Source organism: Bos indicus x Bos taurus, chromosome 9 (genome assembly GCF_003369695.1).
Source record: "Bos indicus x Bos taurus breed Angus x Brahman F1 hybrid chromosome 9, Bos_hybrid_MaternalHap_v2.0, whole genome shotgun sequence".
In the NCBI taxonomy this organism is placed as follows: domain Eukaryota; kingdom Metazoa; phylum Chordata; class Mammalia; order Artiodactyla; family Bovidae; genus Bos; species Bos indicus x Bos taurus.
The window spans coordinates 27,645,217-27,659,662 of record NC_040084.1 but is presented as its reverse complement, the minus strand read 5'-3'; the positions used below and the strand labels follow the sequence as shown (position 1 = coordinate 27,659,662).

General features: G+C 41.1%; 1 protein-coding gene across 2 annotated transcripts in view; it reads left to right on the top strand.

The window, feature by feature from the left end:
• The first annotated feature begins 953 nt into the window (after nt 1-953).
• The window catches only part of NKAIN2 (sodium/potassium transporting ATPase interacting 2), a 1,188,323-nt gene continuing 1,174,830 nt past the window's right edge, over nt 954-14,446 (top strand). The window contains exon 1 of one of the 2 annotated variants that reach the window (XR_003512549.1): nt 954-1,219. Coding sequence is in view for 1 of the 2 variants with exons in the window: in XM_027551078.1 (XP_027406879.1) it covers nt 1,166-1,219 (54 nt within the window). In the remaining variant the exon portion in view is untranslated. The remainder of the gene's footprint in view (nt 1,220-14,446) is intronic. The other variant, XM_027551078.1, reaches the window with a different exon arrangement.

Sequence of the window (14,446 nt, the reverse complement as noted above, 5' to 3'; positions counted from 1 at the left end):
CAACCCGGTGCCTTTTCCGGCGCAGGGTCTGTTCCGTAACTCTCCACGCTCCGGCCCCTGCAGATCCTTGGGAGCCGGGAGCCGGGTGCCGGGCGCAGCTAGTAGCGCGTCGGCAACCGCGGCGTCCCTTCTCCTCCGAGCCTTCTGCCACGCGGGCTCTCCGGACGGCCGGGATGCCAGGGTGCACTATTTCATCACCCGTCCTCCGTCCCTAACCTTCCTCTTCGTCCCCTTTTCCCCAAACACAGACACACGCACACGAGCGGCTGACTCGCGCGCAGTGCTCCGGGCTCGGTTGCGGGAGCAGGACCGACACCAGCCCAGCAAGCTCCGGACAGGCCACTCGGACTCTCCGCCCCGCGGACCCCAGCGTCCCCATTGCCGCGGCCGCCAACAGTCCCCTCGGCGGTAGCCCCGGCCGGACTGCAAGAAGTCGACGTTCTGCGAGGGGGCGGCGGGGCGCAGGTTGAAGGATTTGTTGTAGGAGGATTAACACATCTGGGCGAAGGGAGGGGCAGCGCCGCTGCAGGACGCGGCGCGGACCCCGCATCACGGCGCGCTGCAGCCGCCGCCGCCCGGGACCGCGAAGCCCGGACGCCCCCACCCGGCCCGCGCTCCGCCCCCCGCCCGCCGGGCCCCGCAGCGCGGGGCGCGGAGGAGCCGCGGGCGGCGCAGGGAGGCGGGCAGCGCCCCGCACGCGCTTCTGCCGCCCCCGGAGCCGGCGCGCGGAGAGCGCGGGGCGAGCGCGCGTCGGGCGGCGGCCGCGCTGGGGCGGGGGGGGCGCGGGGCGAGCCGGCGCGGGGAGCGGCGGGGGCGAAACTTCGCGGCCAGATGCCCGAGGGCGCGGCGGCGCTGCGAGGCTGCCGCTGCTGCCCCTGCGGGCCCCGGGCGCGTCTCCGCGGGCGGCGCTGCCCGCGGCGCGGCGTGTGCACCGAGCGAGTGAAGGTATGTGTGGCGGGCGCGGCTGGAGCTGCCGCCGCCACCGCCGCCGCCGCGCCAGCAGGTCCTAATGCCTGTCACTTCCCAGGACGCTGGCAGCAGCAGCCCGGAGCCCCCGAGCCCTCGGCAGGTTTGCCCGTCCTTCCCCGCGATCTGATTGGATAAAGTGGGGGCTCGACGGTGGCCGACGTGGGACAGTCTGGCTGTGGCAGGGGTCTCGGAAACCATGGGTTATTGCAGTGGCAGGTGCACGCTTATCTTTATCTGTGGCATGCAACTGGTAAGTGACACTTGGGTCCTCTTATTCTGTAACGTGCCATTGAGATAGTGGGCAGGGGAGTGCAGTAAAAGGTCTGCCGTTGATTAGAATAGAAGAAAAAAGAAAAGGTGACAGATATATTGCCTATGTTTAAAATGCTTTCAGGGGAATGCGCTACGGGGTACGAGAGAGGTGAGGCTTTCCGCCCCCACCTATGTCTTTTCTTCTGAAGACAGTTTGGCAGGTTCGGGTTAAACTTGTCTTTAATTTCTTTAAGCAAAGCAAGAGGTAGCTCTTGTTCTTTTATGCTTTGCGTTCCTATTAATGTTAACAACATGATAGTCACATGTAATTTACTATACAGGTGTTAAAACAGAAATAGATTTTTTTTATTACTTTTCTTCTCTAATTTTTGCAGTATCTTTGTTTCTTCATCGACGTGTATTGTTTTTCAAGAAATATATTGTGTAAAAAGTATAAGGCTCTAACAAACCATTTTGTAGTGCAGATAGTATCCTTACAGCAGTCTGATCTACAGGACACACCGAGTTTTCAAAGTATGTAGATTGAAGAGAAATACTTAGATGAGCAACAGCATTGCTATAGACTGAACCAGTAGCCGTGAAATCACACTTATTATTGATACAAACAATTCTAAGAAAAAATGTTGTATCTTACATTATGTATGTAATTGCTTCTGAAATAGATAGCGTTGTCTGATCCAGTGGGATGGAGAATTATATATACTTCTTGAGGAATGTTGTACAGTTGCAAAGAGGCAAGGAGCCAATAAAGGAAAACGTCATGTCTCTGAATTTAAATTCCTTAAGGGCAATAGAAGGAGGAGTTGAGGATAGTTTAGAGGTGAAAAATAAACCACTTTTACCAGTTAATTTGAGGTAGGAGGTACTTGCTTACTCCTGTTACCAACAGCTTTCCTTGGAAAGTATAAGTTAATCTGAAATAGCCATTCACATTTCCAACAATTGTTTCATAAAGGCTAAAAGGATTACAAGACTGGAGATTTCTGAGAGCCCACTCAATAATCAAAAGAGTAAGGATTTGCTATTGAAACTGATGTGTTCTTCATTGTTTATCAGTTGTCATGAAGCTCATGAGTGGTGGTGGTTGTTTTCTTTAATATTAGCTGAAGAAGTGTTTGTATATTATCTCAAGGATGTTTTTATTCCCCAGGAAAGTTATCTTGATGATGTATATTTTGCTCTGTGAATTACTTATGCACTGGGTTGTAAGAAGAAGAAGATGGAACTATAATTTTAAGAATGTTACATTTTCTTAGTTACTTGTAAAACAGTTTATTTTTCTGTACCACATGTTCAATTAAGTTATGCATTAAAGGTTTTACTGTTAATGATAAAGCTGATCAGAACAACTAGAGAGCTTACTTTGGTAAACTACCAGTAAGGCCAAGTATGCCAAACTGTATAAACATTTTCAAAACATTCTTAAGTTCATATATGATTCAGAAAAGAATACATTTGCTGATTCACTGTGTAAAAGCATATGAAGCTGTGAGAATGAGTGGGTGGGTAAGAGCGTTTTTATGCTCTTTTCAATTTTGAATTCTAAAAATGTGGTTTAGCAACATTTAGGCTTTATTATGGTAAATGTAGGCATTCGATCTATATGGCACTTTGTGTGATGAATACAAACTCTTCCAGAACTTAAACAGTTTCAGAAAAACACAAATATACAAATGGAAAGCTAAATATACAAAGTAGCATAATATGGCTAAAGGGGTGTGTGTGTGTGTGCGCGCGCCTGCGATTATTTATGTGCATGTGTATATGCAGTGGTGTATTGGAAAGTGCTACATCCCTTATGAAACAGAAATTCGGAATCAAAGCTAAGTTTTCTAACAATATAGAAGTAGCTGCGATATAAAAGTGTTTAAGCAGGTATACGTTTGAATCCTAAGAGGTATTTAAGCTCTATAAGAATCTTGTGATTTTTTTCCCATCCAGACTTTATGTGCCACCAGACTAATATAATTAGCAGCCATGTTAATGCAAGTACAGAAGAAAAAAACAAAGGACGAAGAACATCCGGTTGGTTTGATAGGGTGAAATGATCACTCTTAAAGGACTCCAGAGATTCCTGTTAATTGTTGCCTCTTAGAAATATAGTATTTAATTTTAAATAAAATAATTCTTTTGCAAATAGTTGCAAAATATTGGGAGAACATGCCCCTGGGGGCCAGCAGCATGTGCACACACACAGTAGGTGGGTGCTTATGTTTCCTTTGTTCTTGATAGATTTTTGAAAACTTTATGTATCTATGAGCTATTATGAGTAAAGTTTGTTTTATATATAGCCAGATTTCCAGAATGTAACATTGTTTGAAGCAACAGTTCACCAAGTTTTGTTTACACCTGAAGTGTTTAGTGTCTGTTGTAGTAACATTTGGGCTTTTTTGTAGCTCTGCAGAAAATTTTAGACTTATTAAAATTAATTGAAGCCCTAAATTGTTTCAGATAGAAACTTGATTAAGTTTCTTAGTTAAGTAACTATTAACTTTCTAGAAACATTTGACTCCCATTCTGTAAGTAGAGTGTATTTTAACTAGACTTTAAGGAATATGTATGTCTACATAAACTTGCAACTCAACTTAGTGGGAGATGAGAACCTCATTTATCAGTATGTTATCAGAGTGTATACACAGTGTTCTGATCCTTTAACAAGTGAAGGACAGAGACAAAGGGTGCAGAGAAATTTACCTGTCAGGATTCAGTATCTTTGTTTTTAATTATGCTAAATGTGCATTTAATTTTATATTTGGCAGACAAGTTTGGATAAACATATCTTCTTTGAAAAATCAGGAAATCAGTTCATAAGACAAGAAATTAGAATCTCACGCTATAGAAATTTAGTACAAAACTTCCATTTTACGAAAAACGTGTCTGTATATATCATTCATTAAAATCTTTGAGCTGTATGATTACTCCAGCTTCAGATTTTAGGGTGATTCTTATGAAAAGGGGGTGTGAACGCTGGAAACAGATTTGCTGCATTTGCAGAATCCAGAGTCTAAGCTCATAATCTGAAGAAGGTAATTTTTTTTTTTATCATTTCTGGCCTTAATGCTCAGAAACTGAAGATGTTAGATAGTTACAAAAAGCATCAGTGCTTTTGCAGGATGGTTATGGTTGTACAGGACAAGAACAATCTAACTTCTTCTTTACAGCTTTCAGCAGTTTGTGAAAGAGTTTCTGCTGTTTTTCTTCAGTGTTTGGTTGAATCAAAAAGTACTTTATGCAAATGTTGAAAAAACACTCAGATATCTCAGATATTTCTCAGCGAAAAATCAGCTCTAATCTGGAGGAGCATAGTTTATTTTAGTTTGAAAAGACAGCTTTGCTTTCAAGTAAGGAAATTCTAGACCGCCCACATTTTTGTACTTCAGACTCCTATATGATGCAAAGCCTATGTGTCATAAACTTCTGAAAGAAAGTACAAATTTACACTGAACAGATTAACACTTGAAAATGCCATTCTTGCCATTTGCTCTATGAAGTACTGCTAACTTGGAGCAGGTGCAACTAACAATTAGATTAGTACACGTGTGTGTAGCTGCGTGGAGAAGCAGGTTTGAAACAATTAAGAATGATCAGTTGCTTTCTACTGCATAGTTGCTAAGCTTTTCGGAGTTACACATTTATGGAGAAGGCCTTGAGTGCTTAGATGGACTAAATATAAACAATTTTATCATAATTATGGAGTACTTCAGTGGCGTTAATCGTGATTTTATGCAGTGTTTATAGTTACAAGTTCTTTAGTTACTTAAAACAAAATAAAGCATTGACATGAAGTGACTTGAAAAGTGCAGGTAGAATCTTCTGATTTTCCTAGGTACATATGATAAATCTGAAAGTTCTCTGAAAGTGTAGAATGTTATCTGTCACAACTTTCTCTCTCTCCGGGAATTTAAAATTTTAGAGTTAAATGCCATTGGTAATAAAATCTTGAGGTCATTAACTGATCTGATTCATGGAGAAGACTAACAATTTCCACATAACATTTCAGAAACTTATGATGGAAGAATACGTTGAGAGTTTGCTAGGTTTTAAAATAACAATAAATTTCTTTCTTTTAAATGTTTTCTGTGTTTACCCCCTGACATCATCATGTGTGTCTCTCTCTTTAATTCACTCTTCCATTGTTATTGAGCATCACTCTGCTCTAACATTGACCAGGAAAAAAAAAAAAAAAGATGTAGAAACTTCTCCCAGCGCCCAGCTCTGTTTCTTGGTTCACAGACCAAGGGCAGCTTCTTTTCTCATACACCCGAAGTTGCATAGAACCGATCTCTGCAGAGCTGTTTTGCCTTCTTTCTCAAATAAAGGCTTGCATGGGAAGCATCCCGTGCACAGGATGCCAGAGTCATCTGGCTGGGGGCCCATATGTGGGCAATGGCCCAGATATGCAGATGGGCATTCCACCAGCTTTTTCCTCTGATGCTGCTTTGGTTTGGGGTCAGATCCTCTACTTGCCCAGTCAAGAATTTCAGAGTGGCAGCCAGGGGCTTCTTAAAACAGGAGGTCTGTATTTCTTGGTCTGTTTCTTTTCTGTGCATATGTGTACTTGACAGAAATAAAATCTGAGACATAAACACGTTTTAACACTTCTGTGTTTATACTAAAAATAGCAAATATTAAAATTGTGGTATCATTAAATACTTTTCTGTAAGCTGAACCTTGGTATTTGCAGGAAATTGGTCCCAGGACCCCGCCCCTCCATGGATCTTGCCTCTGACCCTCCAGTGCCTTGTGTGAAATGAGAGCCAGCTGTCCATTACCTGTGGGTTTCACTAAAATTTCAAGGATTTATGTCAGTTATTTAGTAGAATTTCAAGTAACTCAGTGTAATTTTTCCAAAAATAGATTTGAAATTACTGTTGCTAATAATTGCTTCCCTATTTCTGTGCCTTATAACACACAAATATCAGAACCCAAACACACACAGAAGAATTACTTCAGTTCTGTTATTTCACCTATATAGTAAGCTCTTTCAATTTTGGTTCCCTTTTTCCCCTTAGAACTTGATTATTGTTTATTTTAAATATACTAAAATAGATAGGCCATCAAGATATGATGCATCTATGTTTTTTTTCCACATAACAATTCTAGAAGCTCTGTATTTATGCCTACATCATTTCTATGGGGTAGAAATAGAAGTGTATGAAAACATTTGCTTGTACCAACTCTAGGAAATTGAAGGACATTTAAAAATGATGAAAGCATAAGATAAAAGTATATCCTTATATTTCTCCAGATTAGTGTGGGAAGTAAAATTTATAAACTTGTTTTCTCTTATTTTAATATCTCAGGTGTGTTTAGATTTGAAAGTCTTTACAATTTAAATGGCATATTTTCTTCATCTTCCTGAAATCAGTGTTTTCCTTTTTTTTTTTTGGTTAGTTTAAAATGGGTACTTTTGTCTGATAGAACTGGTTATAACATTTGATCTAACACAAGCTATAGACTTTTTTTCCAACCTGGAATAGGAATGGAGTGACATCTAATGCTGCTGCTGCTGCTGCTGCTAAGTCGCTTCAGTCGTGTCTGACTCTGTGCAACCCCATAGACAGCAGCCCACCAGGCTCCCCTGTCCCTGGGATTCTCCAGGCAAGAACACTGGAGTGGGTTGCCATTTCCTTCTCCAGTGCATGAAAGTGAAAAGTGAAATGGAAGTCACTCAGTCATGTCCAACTCTTCACGACCCCATGGACTGTAGCCCACCAGGCTCCTCAGTCCATGGGATTCTCCAGGCAAGAGTACTGGAGTGGGGTGCCATTGCCTTCATATCTAATGCATATATATACATGCCACACCGGGAAGCATTTGGGATCTTAGTTCCCCAATCAGGGTTTGAACCTATGCCCCCCTGCAGTGGAAGCACAGAGTCTTAACCACTGGACCATCAGGGAAGTCCCAAATGCTAATAGTTTTTGCCTTTTAAATGACTTTGGATCCTACATGCAAACTTTGAACCCCATAAAAACTCTTTTTTGAACAGTTTACAAGTAAACTAACTGTTATGTGCACTTTGAAAAAAACATTCTTTTTTATAATTTGTTATGCTTTCAAATTCCAGCTTTGTAAAACACTATAAAAATAATAAAAATGGTTACTATTTATTGGAAGCTCTTTCTGGCTAAATGCTAAACTTCTGAACTTCTAATGCTAAAAAAAAAGTGTGCTTTTTTTCATTGATTCCTTTCCATTAATTCTGTGTGGTAGGTAATAGATATTAATATCCCCTCTGTAAAGAAAAGCAAACAGGTTCTGAAAGTTCAGGCAACTTAAGTCACCCCCTTAGTAAGTGGTAGAGCTTGGATTCAAAGTCAAGTCTAACATGACTTTAAGCCTGATGAAGGTTGTGCCTCTGTATACGTTACACATACGCATCTATGTACACCAGGGTGCATGAAACCGTATCAGTAGCTTACATTTTACTAACAAAGGCCATATTATCCACCTACTAATTTCCTGTCAACACTGTAATCAATGTGAGACTCAGCAGGCTGGGAGAAGAGGCTTGAGGCCAGGCCCTTGTCCACACCTGGCTGGACCAGGTGGACTTGGGGTTTCACAACTTGCAACTGCCAATGTGTGGACTAGAGAACCGGAGAGGGTGTCCCTGCAGAGTCAGTATACCTGATCGTCCCTCCGAGATTTTGAATGTGTCCTAACACTGCAAAACACACTTGTAGTTCTACCCTAGAGAAATAACTTCTCATAGTAAGGCTGTATTTCTGTCGTTGTTCAAAAGTAGATTAAAAAGTGTTATAGCTGCTCTGCATTTCTGGCCACTGTGGATGTGGACACTTTGATAGGTATGTTTAAAAACAATTCCATGGGGGACTACTTCCCTGGTCGTCCAGTGGCTAAGACTCCGAGCTCCCTATGCAGGGGGTCCAGGTTCAATCCCTGGTCAGGGAGCTAGACCTACATGCCACCACTAAGACCCAGTGCGGCCAAATAAATACGTCTAAAACAATTCCATGGGAAGAAGAAATGTATTCATTTTTCTCAAATTCCTGTTCTTTTTGAAACCAGTGCCAGATGAATGGTTAATGCAAGGTAATATTATTTGCCTGTTGTTTATATATATTTTAATGTGTCTCAAATCCTAAGTCCTTCTAGACCATTATTGGTGGGGCTATTCATTAAAATTATTTTTATTGGAAATAATAACTCCAAGTAATAGGTTATTTAAAATATGTACTGCATTGAATATCATAGAAAATTCTGGGACTTGAGTGTACCTCAAATTCACCTTCAGGGCTTTTCCCACACGTCAGTAGGCCCACCCCAGTGTTTCTGATTCTTAAATTTGCTTTTCTGAAGACTCCAAGGTGACACTACAGGTCAGACTTTGAGAATTACTGGCCTAGAACTTAGGTCTTTACTTAATGGTGTTGCAGGAGTGCCTGAACCTGTTTTGAAAATTCTTCAACCCAACTAGATAATTAACTCATTTCTTCCTTTTTCCTGTTACAGACAGGAAAGAAAACTTTTCTTCAGGATCAAGTGTGATTGTTTCTGACTTCTAGCTTAGTCCTTTTCAGAAATTTAAATAAGGGGAAAGGAGGTTCTTTTCACAGCATTTGTGTCTTTGCAATGAAGAGAGGAAAGATCTGAAAGAGACTTAGTGCCTCTGGTCTGTACCCTCTATGCCTAGTAATGCTGGAGCGGAATTGGTCCATTCAACTGCTTCTCTTTGCCAATCTCGCCCCACGGTCTGAATTTCTGGAATAGCTTCTCACTGTGCTAAGCACAGGCCTGGGAGAGAGAGGACGGAATATGCTGGGAAAGCACTGGACTTAGTGAGAAGGCACATGTTTTCTATACCCTGTCTCGGGCGTCTGTACAGGACAAGTAAATAAGTGTGACTTTGCTCAAGCCATTTATATTCCTGGTGCTGTTTCCTCCTTTGAAAAGTGGGGCAAATAATTCCTGACCCATTTACCCTACAGAATGCTTAGGAGCATCTGAGAAAATGTGCTGAAAGTTTGCATGAAAGAGCTTCACACATGTGAGGCTTCATTGCTGTGTTACGTCTGATGCCTAGAAAATCTTTGTCGTTCTTCCTAGTTTAAACTTTAAGAGCTGTTCATCCAGTGAGACTGGGAATAGTTGTAGAGGTGCCTATGCATCATTTGACCAGTGGCCCTAGTTGCAAAAATTAGTTGTTGTTTTTTTTTTTTTTTCTTTTGTAGAAACTTTTTTTTTTTAACATCTGCTCATCATTTTTAGGAGGGAGTATATGGATAAGGATTACAATCGTAGAGGCAAATGACTTGAAATAGATAAACAATATACTTGTGTGTGTGATATACCTACTCTAAGTGTTCATTAAGAATTAAACCTAGATTTCAGAAGCCAGTCTGCATTCTGCTTGGTCAGGCAGCATTTTGAAAACTGCGTTCTGTGGGTGCTAATCCTGCAAAATCAAATACTCCCTGAACATGAGCTGTGAGATTAAATACATCATGGGGCTCTAGAGTCATCATCCTCTCTCCTACATCCTAAGGCTCGTGATTCGTGCTAGTGTTTCTGCAGCTTTAGAAGTCCAGGACTAAAGAAACCTGAGCTTAATTCCCGTCAAGTCTTTGAACACAAAGTGTTTGCAACAAACCAAGGAACCCTTTTTCTCATATCCTCTATTAATCTTGCATGGAACTAGTCTTCTCAGGAACATGTATCAGTGAATATTGCTCTAGGCTCATGATGCAATCTAAAAGTTAATAATATTAAAGTATTATCTAAACAATCCTTGATGGCTAAAAATTTGGTATGGAAACTCTTAACTTTGGAAGAAGGTATCTCCCAAAGAATAATACATAAAGATATTTAAGAGTAGCAAGTATTATTATTCCATAGTTAAAGTATGAATAAATGGAAGGGACCTTTGCTTTCAGCTGCTTGCCTTTTTTTTTTTTTTAATATGTTTTATTTGTTCTGCTTGAAGTTATGTTTTGGTAACTAAAATCACAGCCCGTAACTTTGAAATTCAGTCAAATCCACCTGCTGTTGCTGCCAGGAGGATGCCAGGTGGGCAGTTTCAAGGATGTCTGGAGCTTGAGAATGCCTGGGAGAGCGCCTCTGCAGAAGCCCTTTCTTTTAGAAGCCATGGCTGAGGAGGAGTATCCTACAGCTAAAACCATATCCTACAGCTAAAACCACACTCCCTCTTCCAGCATCATGCCCTAAATGTTTGCAGGGCGGGTGGTGAAGAGTCCTCATACTGACTTTTGTTTTCTGATCAGTGCATACACTCGAAAACAGTCATGCATTTAAAACCCCCCAACAATGCTGTATTATTTGAAAACAAATGGGTCTTGGTTTGGAATGGAGGAATCAAATCTCTCCTGCTAACAGAAGTCTTTGTGTACCTCCGTAAAGTGCTAATTGGACAACAGAACAAGGAGGCATTTCAAATCCTTTAACTGACAGCTATGTGTCAAATGATGACCGGTCAGGGTTGTATCTGCCATGTTCCATGGTAGGGAATTCATATGACCCTCTTCTAGCCATAGGAGATATACAAAACTGGTCTTCAGAGTATTTTTTTTTAAAGGACAATCTCTGATGCCACTGAGAAACAAAAGTGGGGAGGAGTTCTACAGGCCCCAGGGACAGAGAACATTCAAGCCTGATGGTGGGCTGCCTTCTCTGGTCCTAGCCTCTAGTCAAGGAATCTTCCTTCTGCCTTGGTTTAGTACCTCCTTTGTCACAGAGCTTGCAGTGGTGGGAGACAGCTTGCTCCTGGAAGTTATAACTCATCCCCAGGGACACGGTGATTCAGACCTAATTCTCTTAATCTGTAAAATGGGGATCAGAGATGGTGTATCCTTCAGCTACGTATTTGCTCCACTTGATTAGTCTGAGGTACAGAGAGGAGATTAGGGTCTATACATGTGTTTAACTCTGGTTTCTGGGAGCGGTGAGGGAGCTGCATATTTGAAGGATTTAGAAGCTATTGTAGATTTGTTAATACACAGTTGGTATATAAAGAACTCTAACTTTGGGGTATTTTTAAAAAATTTATTTTTAGGGGGAGGAAAATTGCTTTACAATGCTGTGTTGCTTTCTGCCCTACAACAGTGTGAATCAGCCATAGATATATTATGTCCCTCCCTCTTGAACCTTGCTGCCACCTTGCACCCCTCTAGGTTGTCACAGAGCCCCAGTTTGAGCTCCCTGTCTCATACAGCAAATTTCTGCTGGCTCCCTGTTTTATGTATGGTGATGTATATGTTTCAGTGCTACTCTCTCAATTCATCCCACCTTCTCCTTCACTCTCTGTGTCCATGAGTTCTTTACGTCTCTGTCGCTACTCCTGCCCTACAAATAGGTTCGTCAGTACCGTTTTTCTAGATTCCATATATATGCATTAACGTATGATATTTGTTTTTCTCTTTGTGATTTACTTCTGTCTGTAAACAGGCTCTAGGTTCATCTTCCTCACTAGAACTGGCTCAAATTTGTTCCTTTTTATGGCCAAGTAATAGTCCATTGTATTTATATACACAACTTCTTTATCCATTCATCTGTCGATGGACTTATAGGTAGTTTCCGTGTCCTGGCTATTGTGAATAGCGCTGCAATGAACATTGGGGTACATGTATCTTTTTGAATTATGGTTTTCTCAGAGTATATGCCTGGGTCTTTTTTTTCCTTCTTTCTTTTTTTGATAAAGCCTGCTCACAAATTTGATGATACTACCTTTATAACTTGTGATATTCTAAAATATAGGAGCTGTATATAGTATTATAGTATTATGTATTCTTTACCCTTACCAACAGCAAGTAATTATGTTTCATTTTGTCCATCTTTCACAAAGTGTTGGTTCAGTTCAGTCATTTACTCATGTCCGACTCTTTGCGACCTCATGGACTGCAGCACACCAGACCTCCCTGTCCGTCACCAATTCCTAGAGTTTACTCAGACTCATGTCCATTGAGTCGGTGATGCCATCCAACCATCTCATCCTCTGTCGTCCCCTTCTCCTCCTGCCTTCAATCTTTCCCAGCAACAGGGTCTTTTCAAATGAGTCAGTTCTTCGCATCGAGTGGCCAAAGTATTGGAGTTTCAGCTTCAGCATCAGTTCTTCCAATGAACATTCAGGACTGATTTCCTTTAGAATGGACTGGTTGGATCTCCTTGCAGTCCAAGGGACTCTCAAGAGTCTTCTCCAACACCACAGTTCAAAAGCATCAATTTTTTGGTGCTCAGCTTTCTTTATAGTCCAACTCTCACATCCATACATGACTACTGGAAAAACCATAGCTTTGACTAGACAGACCTTTTTTGGCAAAGTAATGTCTCTGCTTTTTAATATGTTGTCTGAGTTGATCATAACTTTTCTTCCAATGAGCAAGCGTCTTTCAATTTCATGGCTACAGTCCCCATCTGCAGTGATTTTGGAGCCCCCCAAAATAAAGTCTGTCACTGTCCTCACTGTTTCCCCATCTATTTGCCATGAAGTGACGGCACCAGATGCCATGATCTTAGTGTGATCATGATCACAAAATGTTGTTCCATTTTATTGAATCAAAAGGTGACAATTAAAATATGGTTGTTTAATAGCATTTTTGAACCTAAGTTTTGCTTCTCTTTTGGCCTGGTCTTGAAGGTTTTCCACTTTCTTCCATGGGGTGCGGAGGAGCTGGGGGCAGGGGAAGGAGAGAGTGTCTGGCTCTTGAAAGTCTCAGAGTTCAGAAGCATGCGATACTACTTATGATGATATATATTTTAAAGGACAGTCTGATAAAGTCTGTAAAGTTGACTGTGAATTCATTAATTAATTTTCTCCAGACCATATTTCTGTTTTTTTCTCTTCCTGGGAAGTTCCATAGGCTCTTAAGATCTATGGGACAGTGTTTTCCCAGATTACTGTTTTATGGGCTGTCTCAGAATAAGTTTGCTTTTGTTCAAAAAAGCTGCCCTTAAAATCAGGGAAGTGGCATAAGTTCAGTTTATGTTTAGTAAATGTTGATCTTGTTAACAGCAGTGTTTGGTGACCTTTAATTATGTGCCTCTTTTATTTTAATCCTTAGGGGAAACCTGTTGGTTTTCACTTTGTCTTCTTGAGAATGAGATAATGATGTCTCTGTTACTGCACCTACTTTGACACTACGGTTTTCTTAAGAATCACTGTGACCTAAAATCTTAACTTTTCTCATAAATTGAGAGAAATAAATCCTAATGAACTTTTTTGGAGATTTGTATGGCAGTTTGATGCAGAGTTTACATACAAAATAGTTTTGTTGTTGTTTGTTGCTGTTAGGCCCATTTTTAATTTAATCTTTTCTTATGTGAATAAAAATGTTACATATTGAACTTTAAGGGCAATAGATGGATGAGAAATGTTAGCAAAGTCATAAACACAGTAATCTTTACCTAGATGGAATGTGAACTTTGGGGGTTGAAAAATAATTCGGCAACACTAAATACCTCCTTTTACAAAATATGTCTCTCTGAAAGTCTTTCTGATGTGTTTGAATGCAGCCCTTAGATGGACCATTACCAGTCATGTGCAGAGAGCCAAATGAGCTCAGAGCCCTGCCCTGGGTTGTTGCATGATGGAGAAGACCAAGTAAAACTCCAGGAATCAACCTACAGTTGCTTCTTGACCTACAACACTGTATTCCAGTTATGATCATTTAAAAATAATGAATGAATGAATGAATAATCGAAAGAAATTAAGGGATTATCAAATCAGCTTTATTAAGTAGGATTTGTGAAATGGCCACACATGAAGAGCATAAAGACATGTGCTGAATAAATTGTTTCTCTACCCTTTTCACAATTGGACATGATCTAACTGATAGCAATGTCAAGCTGTGCTTCTGTCATAAATTGATTAATATCTGATGCTGCTGCTGCTGCTAAGTCACTTCAGTCGTGTCCGACTCTGTGCGATCCCATAGATGGCAGGCCACCAGGCTCCCCCATCCCTGGGATTCTTTAGGCAAGAGTACTGGAGCGGGTTGCCATTTCCTTTTCCAGTGCATGAAAGTGAAAAGTGAAAGTGAAGTCACTCAGCTGTGTTTGACTCTTAATGACCCCATGGACTGCAGCCTACCAGGCTCCTCCACCCATGGGATTTTCCAGGCAAGAGTACTGGAGTGGGGTGCCATTGCCTTCTCCATGATTAATCTCTAGTGGTTTTAATATCTAGATTATTTTAAGTTGCAATCTGATCCTTATCATTTATTAG